Raw genomic sequence first — 26,545 nt, 5'->3', positions numbered from 1 at the left:
AAATTCAGTTAGTTATTGTAACTAGGTGTGTGTTTTTAGATTACTAGGACACTTTATCCACATCCATAGCTTGCCACATGATTTATTTGCCATTCAGCTAGGTACTCCCTTTTAAAGCAACACACTTATTTCACTTTAACTCCTTTTCAGCTCAATTTATTATTATTATTATTAAAATTGTTTCAATACTGTTTTGATACTTGTTTTTAATGTACACCATCCAGAAATCCATGTTTTATATAAAGGCACTGATTAGAAATTTTCAAAAGAAATAAAAATAAGCAATTACTGATTTCACTATATTACCCACCCTTCAACAGGAGGTTTCAGAGGCGGTTACAACTGTTTAAAACTCAGCATTAAAAACAGTTAGAACAATTTACAGTCATGGGAATAGGGTGGGCCCTGAAACACACACACACATACACACCAGGTACCAAATGTCAAGATAAAGAGATGCATCTTCAGCAGTCATTGAGAACTGTACAGTGAAGATGCCAGACACTCCTCTGCGGGGAGGGAATTGCACAATTTAGGAGCTGTCACAGAAAATGCCCTCTCCTGGGCTATCACCCCCTCAAACTTCTAAGGGAAGTGGAGCTACAAAGAGACCGCTCCCTCTAATCTTAAAGGGGGCAGTCTCCCAAAAATTTGGGACATAAGCCTTTTGGATTTAAACATTAGTGTGAGCACCTTAAATTAGGCCCAGAAAGAACCTGGAAACTAATGCAGCTGTTTTAGGACAGGGGCTATGTAAATCCTAAAGGCAACCCCAGCCACTTGACCGCTGCACTTTTGGACTACTTGAAGTTTCTGGGTTGTCTTCAAGGGTTGTCCCATGTAAATCACACTGCAATAATCCAATCTGGAAGTTACCAGAGCGTGGAGTACCTTGGTCAAGCCATCTCCAGGTACTGTATAGGTAATGAGTTAAAATCTTGATGTCACATGTTAACTGTGAACATACTACCCCCTTGGGTATGCACTTAAGAGTAATTAATGTCAATCAAAGCCACCACTTCATAATCATGCACTGAACAGTGAGGTAAACCACGTTACTCTGATTTTTTAATGTATTTTGCCATAGTTTCATTAGCTGCATAATTTAACACATATAGTAATGTCTTCTTTATTTATTATTCCTCCAATGACCACTTGCACAGAACTTGTAAGGGTTGTTTAGAGTTCATTTAACAATAATTTGTTATTTATATATTATTTATATTTATTTTCTAATTACCTTTATATCCCACCTTTCCTCTAAGGAGCTCAACAGTTATTAGGTAACCAATTTCAAAGTTGTTTTGTTTAGTAAATACAAACAAAGCAAAAATGATGAATTAGATCACTCTCTCATCAGAAAACTTTCTGATGCAGACTGAAAAAAATCCAGATCCAAATTATCCTAATTTGTTTAGGAAAAATCTCCAGTTCTAAATTTTCCGGAAAACCCACATCACTGATTAAGATTAGTATTTTGTGTGATCACAATAGAACAATGGTTCCAAAGTTCTAGGTCTAGCACTACAGGTTTCCATGGCAATTGTGATTTGGTTCCAAGAGGACCAATTCTGCCCTCACAGTTCGCCAACTATTGTTTCATTTAAAGGTAGAACTAGATGTGGAACCGCATCATGGCCATAAGGTGAGTTTTTTAGCTCGTTAGAACTCATTTGGTTGTTCTGTTACTGGGTTCTGTGTATGTTTATTTAAAAATTTAAGTCATAGAATTGTAGAGTTGGAAGGGACTACGAGGATCATCTAGTCCAGCCTCCTGTAATACAGGAATCTTTTGCCCAATGTGGGGCTTAAATCCACAATCCTGTGATTAAGTCTTGTACTCTACCAACTGAGCTATTCCACTGTGCGCCATTGGTTTTTATACTTGCAAACTACTTAGAAGCATATTCTGACATTAAGCATTACATAAATAAATATCTTGAACGGGACTCACTCCCAATGTGATTGTGCATAGAGATTGCCACCTGTTCAATTGGGCAAACTCCTAAGTGTGCATAGGACAGCAGCCTCCATCTCTCCCTCAGTTATATTGTCAAGGTGTACAGTTTGCATTCACAATGTCAATATAAAACTGACATTTAGTGTTATTTCCTTACCAGTACTAGGTAGATATTTATAGTTTAGATTGCATTTAATTAGCATAATCTATAAAGTGGATATTGGCCCCCGGAAAGAATCACAGCATATTCCCTTTCGCACTAGAGGCACTGATGCATCTCTTTGGTATAATAAAAGTGACACCTTAAAAAGTTGCCACCCATGGCAAATAGTAATTCATTCTAGAGTGATAGTACATGAACTATGAGCAATTCCCACGAGGGTCTCCTGTGCTAGCCTCACTGAAATGGACTGGAGCACTTAATTCCCATTCATTTCAGTGCAGTTCATACGGGAGCGCACCATGCTCCATGTTACTAAGTAGGATGTGGGTTTATTTATTTATACACCACCCTCCCAATACCTTATTAGGACAGCTTGCTATTAAAAACTGCATAACAATAACTTTTAAGGTAAGTTTCAAACACCAAATCTACAAAAGCAGTATACATATAATCCCCCTAGGGTACCAAATATCTTGAGCCAGCCCTGATGCTCATCCTTTCTGTTTTACTCTTGGCAAAGGCAATAGTAGCTGTCTGTTAAGAATAGCAGAAGTTGTGGTCCTGCAACACACAGTCCAGCAGTTGATTGTAGTGGGTTTGTGTCCAATCCATGATGAAGAAACTCTCGGGATCACACTCAATTTACATCAGAATCGTCGTCTGACCACAATAGCATCACACTGGGTGGCTTTAGACTGGCTACTGTTTCTCAAGTCAGAGAACTGTAGTTGGATAGGATTCTGAGAGTCATCTAGTGTCCCTCCAGGCGGCCTAAACCACCAACCTTCTGTTAAAACAACCTGACACACTGACTCATTGCGCCACCAGATACCAGCTCCCTTAGTGTGCTGTACATGAACCGTGTACACAACCCTAGAATCGTAGAACTGAAAGGGACCTGGACATCTCCCAAGGGTCATCTAGTCCAACCCCCCCTGCAGCAAGGGAGCATAACAAAAACGAAAAGTGCAACTTGAAATATAAACAGGTGTGTGACCTGCGGAGAGGAAAAACTCATTTATTTACATTAATCCTGACCCCCTTTTGCCAAGATCGGTTTCGGACCAGTTCGACACACTTAAAATGATAGGCAGGAGGTGCATTCCTCTCTCGGATTTAGACGGCAAAGTCGACCCAGGGCCAAAAGCTCCAGCAGCAAACAAACTCCCTTCATGGTCGGGGAGGCTCCTTCGGCTCTTGTGTACTGCACGTGCATAGCGGGCGGGCGCCCCCCCAAATCCCACGGCGCGCCTGCTCCGTCCCCCTCGGGCTTGCTTTCCTTTCGGCTCGGCGGCTTCCAGCCCCTCCTCATTGGAGGTTGCGGCCCAGGTACTGCAGGAACATGCTTCCAAGCTGCGGCAGGTCGCCCTCGCCTTCACCCGGGTGCATCTTGGCGTAGCTGAGGAACTGCCTCCGGAGCCGGCTCAGCTCCGCCAGGCTGACGGGCCGGGTCAGCAGCAGCCCCGGAGGCTCCCCGCCGCCGGCCTGCGACAGCCCGTCCACCGCGAGCGGCACGAACTGCCCCGGCTGGGCTCCGTTCCTCTGGGCGGCCATGAGGGCGGCCAGGACGTCCTGCGTGAGGCGGTCGAGGTGGTGCAGGAAGCCGGCGGCCTGCAGGGGCTGCGAGCGCGTGGACTGGTTGGGCGGCGGCGGACGGCGCTCGAAGAGGGCGGCGCGGATCTCGGGCCAAGGCAGCGGCTCGGCGGGGTCGGCGGGCGCCACGAAGAGCGGCCAGTCCCAGCGGTGGCGCGAGTCGGGCGGCTCCAGGGGAGGCCGGTCCGGGCGGGCGGCGCCTCCCGGGCACAGGAGCACGCAGTGCGGCGTCCCCGCGTGCTTGCTGAGGCAGTACAGCTCGTAGCGGAAGCTCTTCAGCTCGGCTCCCGAGTCCACCAGCACCACGTCGCGGCGGCTCAGCAGGCGCTCCGCCTCCGCCCTCAGAGCAGCCCGGGCGACGCCGTCCCCGCCGCCGGCGCCCAAGTCGGCCTCGGCCACCACGAAGACGCGCCGCTCTGAGGCCTCCTCGGCGCTCAGCGCCGCCTTCAGCTCTTCGGTGCGCCGGGTCTTGCCGCTCCCCGGCAGCCCGCAGAGGACGACCAGCGGCATGGCTTCTCTCTCCGCCTCAGTCGCAAGCCGGGCCGGCTATCATCAGCTTCCCCCTCAGGGCCTTCCCTGCACAAAAATGGCGGCGGAGGCGTTAATGTCGCCCTTAAGAAAGATGGTTCCCGAGAGAGATTATTCGCCCCGCCTTCCCGCTCTTCTTTGAATTGCTCTACGACGACATCTATCCACGGACCATAGAGATAGGGAAATGTAGAGTGTGGAGTCCTGTCTAAAGATGCTTCCAAACTCGCCTTTAGAGTAGAACTCGTCCCACGGAAATGGCAATTGATAGAAAACCACGAAGCAAAGTTTTTGGTCTCCGCCAGAGGAGAAATGGAGCCTCTCCGTTTTCGCGCAATATCGGAGCAGGTTCTAAAGGGAAGAGTCCAAAGGAACCCGGAAGTCTTTCGTGTTCAGTAGATCTATTTATAAATCTATGAGTCTGTCGGCGAAGGCAGCGTCTGTTGCGGAAGCCAAACTACAAGTCCCATGGGCCCCCGTGGAAGCCAAAGCGAGAGGGTCCTTCGTTACGTGAGGAGGGGAGGAGCGACCGTTAAGTCCGGCTTGTTTGGATACGGCTGCGCGGGGGAAGCCGGACCTGGAGCGCGTGTGGTGAAGGAGCCGCCGGCCACGGCCCTCTGCGATGAGCCCTCTGCGGGGCCGGCGCGGGGAGCAGAGAACCTACCGGGGCGGCCTGGCAAGGCAGAGGGCAGGTGTCCCCCCTGGAGGTAACGGCGGCGGCTCAGCCGGGGTGGGCGGCCTAAGGCTGGAGGGGGCCACCTGTGGCCCTCCGAATCATCCCCGACCACTGGCAACATGGGAGGGATTCGACAAGCTCGTGGAGGAAACGGCGGCTGCACAACCCTGGTGCCTGTATTCCCGCCTTCAGCGTCAGAATTATTACCGAATTTGTATACTGTACCGCCTTTCATCTGCGGATCATAAGGCGGCTTGCAATATAAAAACGCCATCCTTCTGAAGGCTGCCTGTGGGGAGAGCGCTATTTCACTTGGATTTTCCTCCTCCTGTTGGCCACTGTGACAACAGGATGCTGGACTAAGTGGGCCTGATCCGGCAGGCTCCTCTTAGGTTCTGAAGATCTGCAGGACCACAGGATCCCCACCCGTGGCTGAAAGGCAGGTGTTGCCTTTGGCACTGCAGGTGTAGCTGAACTGCCTCTCCTGTCAGACCCAGCTAACGTGGCAGGGAGTGAAGAGAGTTCAGCAACATTTGGAGGGCCACAGGTTTGCCACCCTGGTTTTAAAGGGTGGCAGTGAGGAGGATTAGGGCCTCCTGTGCTTACCTGTCCTGTGAGAGAAAGAGGGACATTTCTTGATTTCGACACTTTATATACCACTTGACGTCATCGTTTCGTGTAAATGTTGCTCAAATAATTACATTTGCACCCAGCCTTTCTTCTGTCATGAAAGGCAGCATACATGTGGTTTTCAGTTATTGTACTTGGCACTGACCAGACCCAGATCTGCATAGCTTCAGCTATGCCAGCTATGCCTTCAGTCATACCCTGGAACTTAGTACTCTTTGGAATATAAGTCTAAACAGCTATTGATCATTATAGCTAAGTGAAACCTCCATATGCAGAATGTGTACCTCTTGAGTATTAAGATGCTAGGAGCAAACAACAGGAGAGGATTGCTGCCTTCATGTCCTTGTATGTATGTATGTATACATACACACTAACAAAGAAATGATCTTAGGATTTCAGTGTTACACATTTTGCTTTGCTGACAAAACATTTAGACAGGAAAACATCCATTAATGAGGAGTCCAGAGATAAGCCCATTAATGTTTCTGTATATATATGTATAAGATCTAAATATATAGACATTGCAGGTAGCTGTGTAATGTTAGAAAAATATATTCAGAAAGTAAAAATCAGGGTAGGAGTAAAGCTTTCTGGGATCAACTAAAAAGGCACAGGAGCATAAACTGATATGGTGGGCATGGATGTGTAAACAAGTTAGTAGCTGACTGAACTTGAGCATTAGTGAATATGTTTGGTATCTGCCAGTCATTCTCAAACTGTGTGCTTTCTGTTTCACTTCTGCTGCTTCTCTATCAGACTTCCTCAACCTCGGTCCTCCAGATGTCTTGAGACTACAATTCCCATCATCCCTCACCACTGCTCCTGCTAGCTAGGGATCATGGGAGTTGTATACCAAAAATATCTGGAGGGCCGAGGTTGAGGAAGCCTGTTCTATATGGCAAAACTGCTCAGCCTTGTGTCATAACCAACCTTACCTGGAAACACAAAGCAGCATAAAGCATTTGCTCATTGCAGCCTAATGTGTTTTTGGTAGAGACATCTAAGATACCAAAACAAGGTCTGGATCATAGCTAGTGGACAGAGTTTCTTTTCTCCTGAAGAAAAAGTAATGCCCTTCCTTATTTAATGAGATTAAATATTTGTAATTTGAGGATAAAGCCAATTACAGACTTCAAGTAATGGAGGAGTGTAATGTTGCAGCATCCGAGATCAGCCAGCAGGATGCAGTTTCCAGACAGGAAGCCATGTTAGTCTGTTGCAGTAAGAACAAGGCCTTTGTCTAGTTGTCATTTCTGTATACCTGACAGCAAAGGATCTTTCCTAACATTGCTTTCTTTCCAGATATCCCATGCTGTCCCATCGTGTACAGAGGCTCGGCAGAGATTGGGTTTGCCACTGGAATGTTGCTCAGAGACTCTTCCGGGATGGTCAAGCTTTCCAGCATATGAAGAGAACCACATCCTGTTTTGGGGCTTGTTACTCACCCTTGAACCCTTGGGATTCCCCAGGGAGCTGTAGGCTCCCTCTGCTCTGGAGCACACAGTTTCCTAGCCTCATACAAAACTCTTCCATTCATCTCTGTGCTACAATGAAAGCTGAGGGAGATGAGCCATGTGTAAAGCGAAGAAGACATAGTGGGGATCAGGACATTTGTCACAGCCCTAATGAAAAACTGTGTACCTCACCTTCAGATGAAACATCCTGGTCTCCACCTCAACTTCAGTGTAGAGAAGAAAGCACTCCAGAACCAAGAGGTATGGTGGCATCTCACTCCCTTGATCCTTTGCTCTTAATATGTACAGGGTTGTGTTACTTATTTAGGAGAGAAGAGAGCCCATGGGGTCTGGGGTGCCTTGGTTCAAGTCCCCACTCGGCCATGGAGCTTACTTAGTGAGCTGGTCAGTGTCTCTTACCTAACCTACCTCATTGGATACTTGTGGTGCCTAGAATTCCTTGGAGAAAGGATGATGTAAAAGTGTGATATTATTATATATGCTGAATTCAACTTGCTCAGAAATCACACATATTCGGTTTATGGTCCTATGAACAAGCTGTTCACACCTTTCCTTTGCTCTGTTGACAACAGCTGATGAAATAAGCCAACAAAATTTATTAGAGTGATCATTTTTGTTGTTGTTGCCTGCACTTCCAGGCCTGCCAGAGAGGAGGTGAAGTCCCCTCCTTCATATCCTGCTTGGGTACACAGGCTACTAGCAACATGCGGTGCTGCCTTATATTGAGTCAGCAGAGGTTGAATGGCCATCCGTCATGGATGCTTTTGCTGAGATTCCTGCATTGCAGGGGGTTGGACCAAATGACCCTCAGGGTCCGTTCTAGCTCTACAATTCTGTGATTCATTGGTCCATCTACAGTGGTGCCTCGCAAGACGAAAAGAATCCGTTCCGCGAGTCTCTTCGTCTAGCGGTTTTTTCGTCTTGCGAAGCAACCCCATTAGCGGATTAGCGCTATTAGCGGTTTAGCGGCTATTAGCGGCTATTAAAGGCTTAAGGGATTAGCGGATTAGCTGCTAAAAGGCTATTAGCAGCTTAGTGCCTTAGAAAAAGGGGGTGGGGAGCGGAAAAAAATCGCAGGAACTCGCAAGACATTTTCGTCTTGCGAAGCAAGCCCATAGCAAATTCGTTTTGCGAAGCACCTCCAAAACGGAAAACCCTTTCGTCTAGCGGGTTTTCCGTCTTGCGAGGCATTCGTCTTGCGGGGCACCGCTGTACTTCACTGCTTTCCACGCAGCAGCTCTCCAGAGGCTGAAGCAGGAATCCTTCTCAGTCTTACCTGGAGATGCCAGGGATTGAGCCTGGAATCATCTGCATACAAGGCAGATGATGCTCTGCCACTGAGCTACTAGTCTTTTAGGCTAATAATAATAATATCTCTACTAAGTGGACTGGTGAATGATGAATGGATCATTCCATCCTACTATTTTGTGTCCCCCACCACCATCCTGCTTCATTTTCTTGCTGCTAATTGACAATTTTATGCTGTTTCTGAAGCACAAAGCCCTGAACAACTTGGAACCAGTATACCTGAAAGTTCACCCCACCCCTTATATCCCCAATTAATCATTGTGCTCTAGAGGTGAGGGCCTCCTTCAGGTACCATCTTATCAAGATGTCCATTCCGCACAGTGCAGGAATCAGGCCTTTATTGTTGTGGCAGTTGCTCTTTGGAAATAACTTCCATTAAATATTAGATGTTGTCATTTCAGCACTTACTGAACTTTCCTCTTTCAACAAACCTTTTAAGGAAAGATCATTCCCAGTTTGTGTCAGTATCTTGAATTGTTTTTAGATGTTTTAATTGGCACATTTATCGTGTGTTTGCCGCCCTGTGCTCCTCTGGGAGGAAGTGCAGGAAATAAAAGGAAGACGATATTTTCGTTTCTTCACAGCTAGTATGGAGACCAAGCAGGCTGGTGAGGGAGGCATTTTTGCAATGTGTCTGTTGTTATTGTTCAGTTTATGTGTCATTTTCAAACATAAAGAAGTGCTGAAGCAACTCAACAGCAATTCAGTACCAAAAACAGAACATACAGGTAGAATATCAATTAAATTTCACCAACAAAAATTAATCACAAAATAGAAGAATCCATCCTCCACCAGCCCACTCATTTGCCTGCATCCAGCAAGTTGTTTATTACAACTTTTATGTTAAATTCCACTCCTCAGCAGAGTCCTGTTTATTGCTATCCCAGGGTTTTCTTGTTGTTATTATTTTCTTCCTACTTTCTGTTATATACTAAAGCTGCTCCTGAAAGAGATGGGTCTCTTTTGCTACTATTGTTGTTAAACAATTCAAGAACAGAGGTACTTCCTATTTAAAGAGGTGCAAATGTTATTGCCAAATTACTAGAAGTCCTGCTTAATGAAACACTTAAAATTATTATTCTTATTTTAAACACTTATACCCCAACCCTCAGAAAGGTTTCCCAAAAGAAAGATAAAAATGCAGCAGTTCAACAAAATTATCAAAAAGAAAAGGCTTTAGCTTGCTACCTCCTAGATTTGTCTGAGCAGAGGAATACCTAGGCAGAGCTCTACAACTAAGAAGGCTGCCTCGCTGACCAGTACACACCTGATCTCAGAAGGGGAATAGGCCCTAATGCAGATCTGGACAGTTCATATTTAATTAGTAGGCTCCCCAAAACAGGACTTAAATTGTTTTATACAGAACTTTAAAAGCTCAAGTCAAAAGTATGAATGCAAACAATCCGCCACTCCTGGCCTGGTTGTTGTGTTTCAGCAGGTGTGGTCAAAAGACACTGGGAATACATTTGCCAACAAAGTAAAAAAATGAAGGTTCTTGAAGAGGATAAGCCGATCAACCAGGATCATCAAGACACACTGGAGAAGTTTGATTTCACCGTAATGTCGTACAACATCCTTTCCCAAGACTTGTTAGAAGACAACTCTCACCTGTATAGACACTGCCAACGGCATGTGCTAGCCTGGAACTATCGTTTTCCCAACATTCTCGCAGACATCAAACGGCTGGATGCAGATGTAAGTGGGAAGCTAACCTTATAGCTGTCAGTAATAAAGAAATCCATAGGAAGACAAATCTTTTACAGACTGTAAGCCAGGCATGAGGATCCTTTCGCCCTCCAGATGTTGCTGAATTACAACTCCTATCATCCCTGACCATTCAACATGCTTGCTGAGGCTCATGGGAATTGTAGTTCATCAACATCCAAGAGGCCAAGAAGTTCCCACACCTGCCATAAGTGAGCATGTGGTTATTTCATGCATTTCATGTTTAGCTATAGTGAACATGCACCTGGTGCCATGTCTCTCCATTCAGATTCCTTCTAAGAAAACCAACCCTTTTAAACCTGGTCTTATTTTCTTACAGCCCAGTCTTTTGCATGTTTCTTTGGAAGTAAATCATTTTTAGTTCAAGGGAATATAAAATTGCAGCCTTTGGCTGAATGAAGTACGATGGGATTTACTTCCAATAAGACATGCATCGGTTTATAACGTTAATTTTCCTTTTAAAGGCATGTTGATCTCACTGGCAGAGCTAACCATGCTCATCAGGAATCAGCGTGGCTTGAAAATGCTTGAATTTGCCTGAATCGTACCCAGTTCTTAACAATACATAATTTTACTATTAAATAACCTGAAATTATTTTCAGTTGCAGTATTACCATTATTATTTCTTCTTAGAACTGTTACTGAAAGTTGTAAGCCAGTTTCTAAAATTTTAAAGTCAGCCTAGTTATGTTGGGAAGTATGCTACTTGTTGATGAGCTGTTTTCCTCCCAACAGGTACTTTGTTTGCAAGAGGTACAAGAAGACCACTACAGAATAGAGATCAAGCCAAGTTTGGAAGCCTTAGGTATAAACTGTCCAGTATACCTGTCAAACCACCACCCACCCACCCCACTTTCCCCAGCTTACCTCCCTACAGTCCACTGATTCTGGCCATTTTAACTCCAGCCCATCTCCATGAGCAAATAGACAGAAAGCAGGAAGATAAGGGGAGAACCAAGGTACAGTCTTGCCAGTAGACCATGTACTTATCTCCCCAACCCTCCATAAGCCAAATCTGACAGGCAGGCAGGGTTGGGACGTCTGCGGATAATCACAGTGCTTTGAGGTGCAATGAATCAGCAGTCTTAAAGTCACCACCTGTCAGCTGATTGGTGATGACTTCAAGCCTGCTTTCCAAAGGGGTGGGCTGTGCAATCAAGTTCCTCACAATGAATTCAATCACACAGCCAATCCAGTTGCATCTTTACCTGTCGCACACTTGATGTGCAAGTACGGGGCAGGTGTGCATGGTTTGGTGGAAATAGCCTCATGCGCCATATTTGGCCTTTGGGCAGGAGATTCCCCACCCCTGCTATAAGAGGTAGAACCACCCCACCCCTGCTGTGTAGCGGAGGGACGGGGAAGCTGTGGCTCTCTAGATGTTGGACTCCAACTCACACCTTCCCTGACCATTGGCTACGCTGGCTGGGGCTGATGGGAGTTTTCATCGGACAATTTGTGGAGGACCACTTGTTCCCCATCCCCGGCATACAGCCCAATGGACCAGAACATATTAAACATGTGTACTTAAGAGTATAAAGGAGACACATTTTGAAGCACCTTTTTTCTCCCTTCCCCAGGCTATCATTGTGAGTACAAGATGAGGACAGGAAGGAAGCCAGATGGCTGCACCATTTGCTTCAAGGCCTCCAAGTTCCATCTCCTCTCTTCGAATCCAGTCGAATTCTTTCGTCGCAACATCCCCCTCTTGGACAGAGATAACGTGGGCCTGGTGGTTCTCTTGCAGCCTCTTTTTTCCTGCAAGGCCCCCTCGGCCGCCATCTGCGTGGCCAACACACACCTGCTGTATAACCCAAGGCGGGGGGACATTAAGCTCACCCAACTTGCCATGCTGCTGGCGGAAATTACCAGCGTGGCTATGCAGGAAGACGGGCGTTTCTGCCCCCTCGTCATCTGCGGGGACTTCAATTCCGTCCCTCACTCTCCCCTGTACAATTTCTTAAGGGAAGGCAAGCTGAATTACGAAGGACTGGCGATAGGGAAAGTAGGTAGCCATTTGTCAAGTTGGTGTGTAAAGAAAAAAAAATATGGGTAGACAACACGCAAAAGACGATGTCCCTGCCACCCACCCCTATAACATTGTGGGGTTTCCATGATGATAATTTGCATTGCTGTTCTTTCTAAAATATGCTGTGTGGTCCAAAGCCAGTGCAGGTACGAGGTTTTCAAACAGTGTTCTTAGGAAGTAGTTGGTTGCATCCATTAATAATCTTCTGGAGCTTTCAGCCCACAGGAGGGTGGAAGACATTCCAAGGCCCACCATGGGACTGTGGTGAGGCCAACGGTTTTAAGACACTGTGAGTGCCTTAGAACATGCCTTTGCTCCTCCTCTTCCTGTGATGAGCAGGGGTTCTGTGTCAGATGCTGAGGAGTTCTGCAGTAGACAAGGTGATGCGGATGTAGGATATGTTCCCTGAAGAGTAGAACTTTTCAAAGCATTGCTTTGGTCAGGGGTGGTGAACAGCATTCGAAACTCCCCTTGTTCTAGGTGCATTTTGTGACAGGGAATTTCATTAGCGCGAGCAGTTTCTGAACTCTGAGCGCAGTACTGAGCCTAAGATTTCAGATTAAAACTGCCACTGCTGATAGAAAAGGAGGGCCTTTTTCTGCCTCCCCACTTCCAGCCACTCTCTGAAGACTGGAGAAGGGACCCTCATAAGAACATGAGGGGGGCGAGTAGGGGAAGTATGACTTTGTTTTTTGCAGTCTTCAGATGAGGACTAGACCATGTGAAAAATGAGCATAAGATTTTAGCTGCAGTTCATTCTTTTTCAGTTTTGTACTCTTGTTTAAAAAAGGACACCTAAACACTCCATTGCGGTGCCCATAACCTATGTTTAAGGTGCCATTTAGCTCCTAGCTTTCATATCTCAGTTTTTAACACTGGTGGTGAACTGCATTTAACCAGCAGACCGAATCATTCTCTCTCCTGCCCCTTCTGGGCCAGGTCTGACAGGTTACTAATGGGGCCACCCACTTGTTTATCACCTGATGTCTCCTGGCATCAGGTGACCCTTTTTTGCCCACATGGATCTTGCAGAGCAATTTGCAAAGTACTCCACATGACTCATCAGTCAGCTGATAGTTTGGTCTTGTTGAGCTTCTTTCCAAAGGAAGACCCAAGAGTGTTGTGGAGTGCTTTTCATAGCGCTTTGCAGGTGCTTCTGATCAGCTGATTGGTAGCACAGTAAATTAAAAATCATCTGGAGCATAGTTGCTTTTGCATGAAATAGGGGTGGTACCAATTTGTGTGTGTGTGTGTGTGTGTGCGCGCGCACACGCACACACACACACATAGGAACATACAAACACATAATAAATGTAAAGTAATTACATTTTTGCCAGCTCTCTCACCAACTAGACTCCAAAACTGAGTACTTGTGGCGCAGGAGTTCTTTTATGGCTCAAAAAGTGGCTAAATGGGAAGCCAAAAATTAAAAATAAATGTGGCAGCTCTCACAATAGTAGAAATAAACTGTTGGGTCATTGAAAGGATTTGTGTTAAGACAGGTGCTCTTTAACATTCAAAACTGATCCAGAGTTGAGAGTGAATAGTAAGGTAATATATCATGCCAGTTTATCTTGAAGGCTAAAATCCCAAGCTAACTATGAATTGCCATGAAATAGCTCTGCAAGCTAGATGGCTGAACCTAAGACTACAGTCCTAAAATCATTTATCTAGAAGTAAGTCCAATTGAAGTTAATGGGGCTTTCCTCTGAGTTGACATTTTTAGGTTTGTAATGTAAATGACTTCTATGTAGGTGGGTTCTGGGTTACAGCAGAAATCACTGTTGGGCATCTTCTAGAAATGCACATATTTCTCTTTGGTTGTTTTGTTTCTTGCTTTTTAAGGTGTCTGGCCAGGAACAGTCCCCACGGGGCAATAGGATACTCACTATCCCCATTTGGCCTCAAAGCCTTGGCATTTCTCAGGACTGTATGTATGAGGAGCAACAGAAGCAGCTAGAAAAAGAAAGAGGTAAATTTCAGAGCAGATAACCCAAGTGTTTTCCCAAAAGGTTACTTCCCCTCAGATGTTTACAGCTGAATTTAACCTAGCAGTTCCTTCGTGTGTCATTTCAGCAATTCAGTCACATAATGCTGGCAGTTCAAGTCCTACAGGCGCTGTCTGACCCCAGAGAAGCTAAAAATATAAAGTCATTGGGAATTCATCAGTGGGTGAAAAGTTTTTGTGGATGTTTACAAAAGCCTTAGAAGTGATTTTAGTAGAGTTGACTGGTCACATTGGTTCTTCCCAAGCGCTCATCTGCAGGTCAACTCATGAGCAACTTTTGGCTGAATGGATAAGCAGCAGCTGTAGTTCTGTGTGCACTCTCCCATTATAGGGTAGAAGCCATAGCTCATACACAGATCACCTGTTTTGCAGGTTCAATTCCTGCCATCTCCAGTTATAGAAGGATCAGATAACAAAACAGGAGTGGAAGATGTCTTGCTGGTGACTTTGCTATCAAGCAGACTAGATAATACTGGACTCAATGAACAAATGGCCTGGTCAGGTATAAGGCAGCTTCCTGTGCTTCTATGATTGCTGTTGTTGGTTTTTTCCAGAGAGAAAAGAGACTAAAGAAGGAAGCTTGGAAAATTCAGAAGAGGTCGTAACAGTGGCAAAACGGTAAATTTTGACATCACTGCGGTTGTCAGCTTGTTTGCAGGCATCAGCTACTACAACTCTGGACCTGTATAAGCAGAGAGCTGAAAGTTTTACTCACTAAAATGCTATATGTGCACTCCCTACTTCATCCTCCAACACACCAAGGAAGAAGAAATTGGAAATTTGCAAACTGGCAAGGGTTTGTGAATATCCAACATATGGTGGTTAGGGTTAACCATGGTTTGCAAGACCAACCCCAGTACAAAGTTGGCTCGTTCAAAGAATCCATAGTTACAACCATATTTTGGCCTGGTTTGGATGCAACAGTAAATGCTTCCGATCTCCTTATGGCCCTGCTGATGGGATAAAGGAGAGCACACCATCCAGGTCTTGTGCCCCTATTACTAAACTGGTTTTGCCTTTGGTCTGAGCAAAGCTGTAGGTTAACCTGGATATAATTCTTGGCAATATAATTGCACCAAAACTTTGCAGATGCTGTCTTAGAGGCTTTGTTCTGTGCGATATGGGAACTGGGTCTTTGGAATTGCTTCTAAGATACTGGATACTATTTTTAAGATATTTTTCATTGTTTGATCTCTTGTTGTTTGTTACCCTGGGTTTCTTTGGGAGGAAGGGCAGGATATAAAATTAACAAAGGAATAAAATACAGCATTGTAGGAAGGACATGGTTTAGGCTATGTCCACTATGAAGTGGATGAGGAGCAATAGCAGGACAAATGTTTCCATTGTTAAACAATCGTGGCTCACAAATGCGTTGTTCTTGCCCTGCCTTGCTGCAATAGCATTCTCAGTCTGGATTGTCATGTCAAAGTGCGGGGCTTAGGTACAGAAAACAGAGCAGCTCTGGGCCAGATGGACAATTGTGGGTGGAACATCTGAAACATCGGTAACCTGGTGTAAGCATGGCCTCATCTGTGATCCTTTGTCTCAGCAGACGCTGGTGACTTCTGAAACACTTCTCCCGTTTTAGGTCACCCACATATTTGCACCACAGTTTTCCCTTGTCTTCGGCCTACACTCATTATCTGCCAGACAGCGGAACCCCAGAAGTCACCACCTGCCACTCCAGGAGCGCAGTCACTGTGGATTATATCTTCTATTCTGCAGCAAAGGAGAACACAGCTGCAGAACCAGGCAAGTGACTCTAGAGCGAGATGGGTGACTAAGGATTGGCTAGGTGCTCACCCAGTCTGCACAATGAGCAAAAATTTCTAGTACAGTAGAGCCTCTTTAAAGCACCCACACATAAACACACGTGGCTTTGTCGCTTCCAGATGTTCTTTATTCCACATTCATAAAATGCTAATACTAAGAGAAGGGACTTGATTCGGACAGAAGACCTCTCTTGATTTTCAGTGCTGACTGAACAAACAGCTCAGTCCACAGCTTAATATAGAAGCAGCCTGGCTAGCTCAGACAAGGCTGTATTCTCTACCAGAAGATTTATCACCACCTAACTACCTGCATTTGTAGCCTGCGCCAACAGATCTTCTTTGCATCATTGTCTTTGTAATGCTGACTTCCCTCCCTACACAGTTCAGTTTCAGGCTTTCCAGTGGATCACAAATAAACCAGCCCAGCCTGTTCCTATGCATTTAACATAAACTGGATCTATAGAGATGAGCAAGTAGAGCTTCTCACTACTAAGAGATACCACATTTCCATTTAATCTCTAAAGATCAAGCTGCTTGAAAAGGCACAGGACCAGTTTGTTTTTTTAAAGTTTACAGTTCCAGTGTGGCAAAGCCTGTGCTCACATTATTACATGCATTTTACCTGACGACATTGTACCATGTGGAAGGTTACTACTACTTAAAAAAAAAAATCAAGCAATAGCAGTAACAGCAAAAGCTCACCAGATGGTGCCATAATGTTAAAAGTGCCTTCAAGCTGATCTCCTTGGTGGATAAGTCAGGACTGAAGCTTGTCTTGGTTGCACATATTCAGTGCTGTGCATCTTTGCAAAATCCACTGGGTGGAATATTAAGTCTGTGTTTGTTTAAACTGGGGTGATCAAGAGAACTAGCAGGACATAATTGGCCAAGAGACTGTGATGCGAACAAAGAAGTTCTCGCTTCAGATTTCAACCCAGTGATGAAACTGACCTTAGGTAAACCAAGTTATATTTGGGGAAGGATCACACTCCCCCCCCCCCCCACACACACACCTGGGAGTTAAATGGAGAGTTGGTGTGGCAGAGTGCCTAACACACTGAACTATGAAATAAGTAGATCATGTAGCTTTCCCCAGCCTGATGTTGGAGTACAGCCTCCATAAGCCCCAGCCAGCATGACCCAATTGTCAGGAATAGGGCTTTAAAGTCCATAATATTTGAAGGGGAGCAAGTTGTGGGGAAGTGTGTGTGAAGCGCTTACTTGAAAGCATCATATAAATGTTCAGTATTGTTTACATTGACTTGAAAGTTCCCCAGAATGCAGTGTCTGTAAAGATCAATAAAGGAACTGTAATTCCCTGCTTGCTTATTTCAGAACAGCATGATGATGCATCCAGGCCCTGGTGCCAGCTCAGTTGTGATGTAATTTACGTGCTTATGAACCTCTCTTCAAACCTCTGGATTGTCCACAGGCACCTGAAATCCTCTTCTTTCTGTTGCAGGAGCTGAACGTGCCTTTGACGGACGCCTGAACCTTCTTGGCCGATTATCACTGGTGACGGAAAAAGATCTCTGGGCTGTCAATGGGCTTCCCAATGAAACCATCTCCTCTGACCATCTCCCTCTCCTAGCCAAGTTCAGGCTGGAAGAGTAACACCAAAACAACGATGACCCACCTGTCTTTTATCGTTCCACTTTCCTTTTCCTTAATTCTACATCATCAAAAGGGACTGGAGAGTGCATGCCTCCTTGATGGGTTTTAAATACAGGTATATATATATATTGTAAATTATCACAGCTACTCAGATATAAAAAAAGCAAATTGGAGTTTTACATTGGGATTCCTTTTTTAATAATGGAAAGTATTTGTGCAGTAATTTTTTAAAAATATATATTTACTTTTCATCAAAGAGATGGTATAAAGTGCTTTTTAAAACAGAAATGATGATCAGATTTTTGTTTCTTAATCTTTTGATTCTCACCCTTTCTCCCAAAGGAGTCCAGGGCAACAGTCAACAAGGCAGCAAAACAATAAATATAAAACAAGTAAAAACCATCACACGTCCTTGCAGCTATAGCTTTCATGGAGCTCCCTTAATCCTACAGGCAAGCATTTCTTCTAGACATTGATTTGTTTTCTTCCAAGGAGATGGGCTTCACTATATCTTTACCTCCTTTCATCCTCTGAGTAGCCTAGAGAGGTGTGTGTGATGATGAAAGAGAACCCCTTTCTACTATCTGGGCTTTCAGGGCTGTGCCTGGGATTTGAACTTGAGTTTCTGACAACTAAGTCCAGCATTTGTGGTTGTGGCCATGTTCCTAGAGGGTCTTCACCCCAGTTTGCTTTTATGATATTCCCTAAAGGTCTGACTACCTCTTCTAACTTTGGCAGTGGATTGGGTGCCTGTTTCTCGAACCTGTATCCATGGAGCTCATAGTGGCAGTGGTGCAAAATGTATTTTTCTATCATGTAAACAGCCCGAAGCAAAGGGTCAAATATCAGGAAATCCTGCTTCACGAATTGTGCAAGATACAGTTAGGCCTTGAGGGCAGTTGTGTGTGTAAAAATGGAAAGGGTATTTCTGTCCCTGGCACAGAGCCACAGCGATTTGCAAAGCCACACCTATTTAATATTTGCCTTGCAAATAAATCTAGGGCAGCCGTATCACCCATCAACTTAGACCTTGATTTCTACTTTTGACTCTTTGATAGCCTAGAAGCAGGGGCGGGAGCGGACCCTGAATGAAGTACCTTCCCAGTTTGGCTTGTAAGCAATTTATTGATCATCACAGGTGAGCGGCTGTTGACAAGTCTGGCCAGTTACGCAACTGTGAGCTGCAAGGAGAGCAAGGAGGAAGATGGCAAGGTTGCACAGGCAGCTTTGTTAATTCAAGGGGAGCACAGTCAAGCCCTTTGCTTGGCAGTTCTGCTGTATTCTCCGATTACTTTGGCCCTCGGAAGCCGTTCTTCAGCACAATATCCCTGCAGGTTTTGCTGACTTTGTTTCTTTTTTAAAGGGGGAGAGAGAGCTCAGAGTAGCTAATTAACTGCACAAGAAGCAATGAGGAATACACCTGAAATAACCTTTGTATTTGGCAGGAAGCCAAACACCAAGACTGCATTTCTCCATAGGTTTGAAACAAACAGATGGAAGCACAGTTCATTAGTTTAATCATCCAAATACAGTCGTAACTTGTTTCTCGAACGAAATCCGTTCCAGGAGTCCGTTAGATTTCTGAAAACATTCGAAAACCAAAGCACAGCTTCCAATTGGCTGCAGGAGCTTCCTGAACTCAAATTTGAAGCTGCTCTGAACGTTCGGCTTCCAAAAAACTTTCGCAAACTGGAACACTTCCGGGTTTGTGGCGTTCGGGAGCCGAAACGGACGAGTACCAAGGCGTTTGAGAACCAAGGTACAACTGTATAGTTATAACTGTACTCTGCAGTGCAGCTTAAAAAACAATCCTCATTCTAATGGCTTAATAAAACACACGCTAGACATAGACAGCAGCCATATAGCGAGTCAGACCATTGGCTTGTCTAGCTCAATATTGTCTACGTGGCTCTCCAGGGTTTCAGGTGGGATAAGAACGTAAGAAGAGTCTACTGGATCAGACCAATGGCCCATCTAGTCTAGCGTCCTGTTCTTACCATAGCCAACCAGATGCTTGTGGTAAGCCCTCAAGCAGGACCCAAGCATAAGAGCATGACACAATGTAATATGTCATGTACTGTAGTGGTGTTCATCTGAGCTTGTTTTTACCTACGGCGCACCGGCCCATAGGGCGCACCTAGTTTGGGGGGGGGGAAATAAAGAAAGAAAAATTTATTTTCCCCCCAGGTGCAGGGCTGGGGCGGGGGAAGCCCGAGCTTCCCCCGACCCCAGCCTCCAGAACAGGCTGCTATCTGCCTTGGGCAGATATCTGCCCGAAGCCCAGGGTGCGCTGCTCAGCGCGCCCCAGGCTTCGGGGGTGCAGGCTGCTATCCACAAGCCTAGGGAGCCCGGGAAAAGTACGTCCTATAGGGCGAAAAATACGGTAATTTTAAGACCTAAGGAACAGGTGATAGTTATTATTTCCTCATATGTAAAACCACAGAATTCAAAGAGGGTATGCTTTCTGTTCCCCATGACTGTGTTGTTTTGTTGTTGTTGTTGTTGCTGTTGTCGTCATCGTTTAGTCATGTCCGACTTTTCGTGACCCCATGGACCAGAGCACGCCAGGCACTCCTGTCTTCCACTGCCTCCCGCAGTTTGGTGAAACCTGCAGTTTGGCCAAAGTATTAGAGCCTCAGCTTCAGGATCTGTCCTTCCAGTGAGCACTCAGGACTGATTTCCTTAAGAATGGATAGGTTTGATCTGAAATAAGGATGGAGCTATGTAGAGGCACTGGTTGGCTTTGAGGTTTTTTCCTGCATCGTGATTTTGGCCAGGGCGCCTGCTCTTGTGATTCACTGCCCCCTGCATGAGGCAAGGGAGAGCTGCATTCATTCATGGTTTTTCCCACTTTGCCAGGTCAAATATTATGAAACAGTTATCACAATATGGGTTTCAAACTAGTTTTGGATGATATATCAATATATTTTCCAGCTCTAATTGCTGGACTACAACTCTCATAATCCCTGATGCACCTGGCCTCTCAGGCTGGAGCTAAGGGGAGCTGGAGTCCCAGAACATCTGGAGGGCCAGAAGTTCCCCACACCTTACATGCAACAAGAGCTACGCATATGTTTTCAATCCTGCTGCTGGGTCTCTGCAAAGCTTGGATAGGACACTGGCCCACTGATCTTGCTAGACTACAACTCCTATCATCCCTGAACATTGGCCTTGCTGGCTGGGGTTGATGGAAGTTGTAGTCCAAACCACAGGTAGAGGACTTCCCCTTTCTTTTAAAGAAAGAGCCTTTCTTTAAAAAGCAGTAACCCCGCTGGTTGGAGAGCTGGATTTAGTTCTTCTTCCTGTTGTATTGTTTTAATGTTTTTGTGGTTGCAGCTCTGGGCTCCTTTGGGAGGAAGGGCGGGGTAGAAATTCAATAAATAAAATACTTGGCACAATTACTGCATTAAAAAAATGCAGCTCAGCTGCATCAGAACCATTTGGTGTCTCATCAGATTCTGTCACTGTGGGATAAGTTGTGTTTCTTTAAAAAATAAAAATCACAAGAGGCTATAAAAAAACCCAAGACTTCCAAGATATTTTATTAAAGTTCCATGCTGCACTAAACATACAAATGATGAGAAAAACAAAACAAAAAAAAGAAGAAATCATGCACATTTCCCACCCAGAACAGCATTTGACAAAAAATTATGGCAATAGAGAAACCTAGTCATTGAAATCACAGTTACTAAGTTTTCAAAATCGCAGGTTTGTGTTGTGATAGAATAGGATTCATCTGTACGTAAGGAAAATGACGCCTGGATACAAAATAATTCATCCACATTAGAAAAGTTTCATTGGGAGGTTTGAACCAGGGCGGGGGGGGGGGGGGGGGCTAAATCCAGATTCACACCATACAAATAAAGCAGAACCAACACACATTTAAAACAGATAGCTTCCACCCCATAAATCCTGGGAAACTGGTTTATTAAGGGTTTGGGGAACCAAAGCTCAATGAGAATAAAACTACAGTTCCTAGGATTCTTTGGGGAGGGGGGTCCGTGTGTGCTGAACGTACTTTAAATGGATGGTGCAAACCCTGGATGGTGTGTTCATCTCAAGAACTAATGCAAGTAAAGTTCATGATGGAGCATGCCCCAAACACTTCACATATATTAGAGACATACATTATAGTACTTTAGAAAAAACAGAGAGGAAATCCAGACTCAGAATGTGACTTGGTTCCCACAGCACAGTAAGCCAGACTGGCTTAGCAAGCCCAGACAAGCATGGGGGTCCCAAGAGAAGCTTGCACCCAATCTGCTTCCTGGTCTTCCACTGCTGTGCTGAGCTAAACCAGGGTTTGTTGCAGCACATCAAACGGGGACCCGTGGTTAAGCTCACTTTGTCCTCGGCGCAGCATGATCGTAAAAAGGACCAGGGAACAGCAAACTCCTCCAGTAGCCCCCACACTCAGGTGGTCTCACTAAGCCATAGCTTGGCTCATTTAATCATGTGAACCAGCTCTTCATATGGCACACAGCCTCTTTTTTATTTAATTTTTAAATCCAAACACTGCATTTCACTGCTACAAAATCACCGCAATAAGAAAAGTGTCACATTAATCAGCCCTCAGTGGTACTTAACACTTATTTTTTTTGGGGGGGGGGGTGAATTCTGCCCTTTAGATTTTCGACAGCAGTTCTCTTCAGGCATTTAGGGTGAAGGGGTGTGGGCTAAAAAACAAGAACTCAGGCAGGAGGATGAGCACCTAAGCCATGCTCCAGCCTACCCCAAGCGCACAGAGTCCACTTCAGAACTTCTGTGCTGAGATGGAAGATCTGAAAGGATCTTCTAAGCATGCTTGGAGAACGTGGGAAGATCTCATGCGGAGCTCGCCCAGGCCAGCATGTTGGGGGCGGGGCATGCATGAGCATGTGGGGGTGCCAGGGGCAGGACATGTGCTCACACCCCTGCCCACCCTCCACTTTTAGCCTACACACATTGGTGTGAACGCCCAATGAGGCTAAGGCAGCCCATATCCATGGATGCTCTCCAGATTTTCCTGGGCTACAATTCCCATCATCCTTGGTCACAGGCCAGGCTGGCTGAGGCTGATGGGAGTTGTAGTCCAAGACATCTGGATGAGAAAGGCTAGGCTTTTCAGGAATACAGTCACAAAGCAGGAAGTCCGCTGAGCCTCTCCCTTCCACCCGCTGGCTCTCAGCAGGGGCTACACTGCGGTGAGGCCCTGCGACACACCTGGCCATTTCCTTGAATGTGAGATTCTTCCATGATTACACAGATCTGGTGCAGACACATCACTGCTGATCTCTTAACCTTAGTTAAGAGAGCTAGAGGAGAGTAAAAGCTGGCATGCTTCTTTCCACTGCTTCATCCCTTCTTTTGCTCTCCCTCCTTTCCCTTGTCATCATGCTCCTGATTCCACATTAGGAATGGACAATCGCCTCCATTCTGGATCTCTCCCTTTCTCATTTCCCCAATCTTAAATTCAGTTCTCTACATTCCTGCAATTTGGATTGTTTTTCAGGGGCGGGGAGAAATCCTCATAAAAATCAATTAACATTTTGGCGCAGATTTGTGTTTGATTTTGGCTCCCATACTCTTTTTTGCAAGCCATTTCCCCTTAATTAATGTTGATTCGTCAGGATGCAATCAACATTATTTAAGGGGAAGGCTGGTGGAAATTAAATCCAATAGGAAAGGTGAGAAAGGAAGAGAGTTTGCCAGAGGGTGTCGTGCTCATTGGCTGCAATCCTGTTACATGTGAACTTGAGATTTACCTCCAAGTCAGCATGCATAGGGTTCGAAGACAATGCAAATTTAAGACGTGTCGGCTCAGAAGAAAGACCCATGAAATTCCATGGGGCTTATTCCAGGGAAGACTGTATTGGACTGAAGCCACAGATCTCTTAACTGTGTTTAAAAGACCAGGAGTGTTATTCTGCATCAGGCCAGTCATCCAGTAGCCTGCTCCTCTCCAAACCACAATAAGCAAAAAAAAAAAAATCATTTGTCCAAATGCAAGGTGCATTCTAAAAGACAATTCCTTGGCCAGGGGTATCTTCCCTCATTCATTTTTCTCTGACTGCACTCCGTACAGATGGCTGTTTTCCCCTAATACTTTGGCCATAACTGCATACAGGATGTCTGATCTTAATATAAGATGCCAAGACATCATCAGCTTGGAAGTATCCATCCTTTTGAAGACTATTATTATTAATCATAATATTATAGGCATACAAACAGAGGAAGAAGAGTACATTCTTGAGGGAAGCCCATAGATTCTGACATTATTTTTAAGAATGTTCAACACACATACCTGATATGACTGTCACTACAAGGCTCATCTGTACAAAACAGCCATGGTTCTTCGGCGTGATCCAAAGGTCCCTAGGGCTCTGGCACAAGCCGGACGCCCTAGTCTTGTCTCCCTTGGGAATGCTCCCCAAGCATAATGGGGAATGCTCATCACATGCGCAGAGGACTCACCATTGCACAGAAGACAGTGGGCCAGCACCTACATGCACAGAGCAAAACGCAAACCTGACAGCTCGCAGATACGCACCAGAACCGCTGGGCCATTCCACTTGTGCTTAAAGACCAAGGGTAGCCAACGTTTGGTGCCCTCCAGGCCTCGCTGGACTACAACTCCCATCATCCTTGACCACTGGCTCTGCTGGCTGGGGCTGATGGTCACTGTAGTCCAACAATATCTGGAGGGCACAACTACACTGGCTACCCCTGCATAGCCTGACACAAAATATTTTCAAAACATTATTTTTTTTAAAAAAAAACACCAGGTATCAGTCATTTGTTAGGCAGGTGAAGTCAGGATGATGCTCTCCAGGTGTGTCTGGACTGCAAGTCCCACCAGGCCCAGCCAAGCATGGCGAATGGTCAATGAACACCTGAAGGTCACCACATTGGCTACCCTTATGGTAGGCAAACAATTGCTTCAACTGTTAGCTGCATCCTTAACAGAATAATTGTAAGACTTCAGAGCTCTTAAGAAAACCCTTGCATATCATGATACTTTCTTTTGTCACACACATGCACATATGGGGAGTAAGGCGGAAGAGGTGGGGTCAGAAAGGGCCCAGTGAATGTTCTGCTACCAGAAAAGCTGGGGACACAGTACAAATCCGTTATAAAATCAAAATACTGTCAGCTTTGCATATCTATTGTCAGGATTCTTGAGGTAATATTGATATTCCGAAGAGAGGAAAAACCCACTCGCATAACTTTTCCGGACTGCTGCTCTTGTTGTTTTTATTGCTGAATGTCACATTTAAACACCAGACCGGAGAGACAAATAGCCTGCTGGCCTCTTCCTCGTCCATTGAGCTCCACTGAAATGGGGAGGGGGGGGTTGCTCAGGTCCCGTTAATTCCAATGGAAGTCGTGCAACGGAAGTTCCTGCTGGACTATGGCTTCCTTTGACTCGCAAGCAACCGACCACACCCCAGCCCTTTCCAACGCCGCGGGGGGAATATACTTTCATCGTCGCCGGTTTCTAAAACCCTACAGACACCACACAACGCTCCGAGCTCCAATGCAAAACAGCCACGACGGAAACAATTATTTCAATCCAGACCGGGGGGAGGGGGCAAAGCCACACAACCACATCACCTCTCCCCTTTTCAGCTTGATGGAGAGTAACAACATTATTGTAGACAAACAGTTTTCCCCGTTCCCCCTTTTCCTTGATTCCCACTTCACGAATTGAAAAATAAAACATAAAAATAAAAAACCCCACCAATGTCACTACTAGGACCCCTAATTCCTAGGATCTTAAATAAAATCCTCATGTTCATAATAAATAGTCGCAGCTCCCTCTTTCCACCCCTTTGTCCACAGATCGCAGGGTAAAATTCAGGAAGAAGCACCCTGGAAGCTTCTGGCTTCTGGCTTTGTCAGATGCGGAGCTGGTAGCCAACATCGTTCAGTGTTGAGAGCTCGCTCACTTTCTTATCCAGCGCAGCGGGCCTAGAATCAAGAAGGGGAGAGGAGATGTTCAAAAGCAAATGATTAGATTTCCCTAGGATGAGACCACTGCCAACAGCGTTGCAGAGTTGTATCTGAAAGTCATATCCACACCAAACATTTTTAAAAAACATTCTTATTCCATTTTAACAGCCGTGAATTTTTTTTTCAAAGAAGAGCTCTCAGCTCTACAATTCTCAGCACCCATAACGAACTACAGTTCCCAGGATTCTCCATGACTCCTAAAGTGGTACATGAGTGTTTTAAATGTATGGTGGTGGTGTTTTCAGGTGGTGAGTAATGCACCACCATTCCTAAACACCAAGTGTCACCAAGTCGTTTATTAATGTGAGAGTGCTCCTGTGGTCTTCCAGTCTATACCACCAGCAGAAGGCTATCATGCCCATCTAAATCTGGGGTATCCAATGTGGTAGCTCTCCAGCTGATTTTGTTGTTGTTGGACTACAACTCCCATCATCCCTCACCAATCTTAACAGGATGCTCTGCTTCACTACACATCTGTGACATTTCCACCAAACAGCATCTCCCAATGGGAGTGGATTATAATGGCAGCTTTGGGTATTAATAAGAGCACAAGAAGTCTTCTGTATCAACCCAATGGCTCATCTTGTGTATGTTTAGCTTGGATAAGAGGAGATATGATAGCCATCTTCAAATGGCTATTATTTTTAAGCAGAGGTTGGATGACCATCTGTCATGGATACTGTAGCTGAGATTCCTGCATTGCAGGAGGTTGGTCTAAATGACTCTTGGGTCCCTTCCAACTCTACAATTATATGATCCAGTCCAGCATCCTGTTCTTGCAGTGGCCTAACAAGATGCCTGTGGGGAAACTGCAAGCAGGATTTGAGCACAAAGCCCTAGACCAAATAGCACCCCATACGAAGTTTTAAATGCCTTATTTCTATTGCACTTGCACAACGTTGATGTCTGAGTTGCATATATGATTTATCCTTCTCGTATGAGATTATAAATAGGTATATAGAGCCATAACAATCACTCACATGCACACAACTTGTCAGATAGGCACTGATGTTGTAAATCAGGAGAGGGGAAGATGTGGCCTTACAGATGCTGGTTTATGATTCCAGTCATC

At 45.3% G+C, this 26,545-nt stretch overlaps 3 protein-coding genes across 8 annotated transcripts in view; 1 reads left to right on the top strand and 2 right to left on the bottom strand.

The window, feature by feature from the left end:
- The first annotated feature begins 126 nt into the window (after positions 1 to 126).
- Positions 127 to 25,123, top strand: ANGEL2 (angel homolog 2). 5 transcript variants are annotated; one of them, XM_083433297.1, is made up of 9 exons: positions 127 to 1,645; positions 6,853 to 7,265; positions 9,769 to 10,028; positions 10,794 to 10,863; positions 11,639 to 12,063; positions 13,933 to 14,059; positions 14,650 to 14,713; positions 15,684 to 15,847; positions 17,330 to 25,123. In XM_083433297.1, exons 1-9 carry the CDS (start codon positions 1,620 to 1,622, stop codon positions 17,479 to 17,481), a joined length of 1,701 nt encoding a protein of 566 aa, XP_083289423.1. In that variant the 5' UTR covers positions 127 to 1,619; the 3' UTR covers positions 17,482 to 25,123. The 5 variants fall into 5 exon arrangements, with proteins under 5 accessions (XP_083289423.1, XP_083289424.1, XP_083289422.1 ...); XM_083433298.1 differs by having other exon boundaries at positions 130 to 1,645; positions 9,772 to 10,028; XM_083433296.1 differs by lacking the exon at positions 127 to 1,645 and adding an exon at positions 4,526 to 4,639.
- On the bottom strand, positions 141 to 4,226 carry KTI12 (KTI12 chromatin associated homolog; the record flags this gene model as incomplete). The annotated part of the gene is made up of 1 exon (XM_083433385.1): positions 141 to 4,226. The coding sequence occupies one exon, from the start codon at positions 4,224 to 4,226 to the stop codon at positions 3,432 to 3,434; it is 795 nt and encodes a 264-aa protein (XP_083289511.1). The 3' UTR covers positions 141 to 3,431.
- Positions 21,008 to 26,545, bottom strand: part of VASH2 (vasohibin 2) — a 39,660-nt gene continuing 34,122 nt past the window's right edge. For both annotated transcript variants that reach the window (XM_083433379.1, XM_083433378.1), the window contains one exon: positions 21,008 to 25,431. In XM_083433379.1, the coding sequence (XP_083289505.1) occupies positions 25,359 to 25,431 (73 nt within the window). In that variant the 3' untranslated portion in view covers positions 21,008 to 25,358. The remainder of the gene's footprint in view (positions 25,432 to 26,545) is intronic.

Source organism: Podarcis tiliguerta (assembly GCF_965153285.1).
Source record: "Podarcis tiliguerta genome assembly, chromosome: 3".
Taxonomy (NCBI): Eukaryota; Metazoa; Chordata; class Lepidosauria; order Squamata; family Lacertidae; genus Podarcis; species Podarcis tiliguerta.
This window is presented reverse-complemented; position numbering and strand designations above follow the sequence as displayed.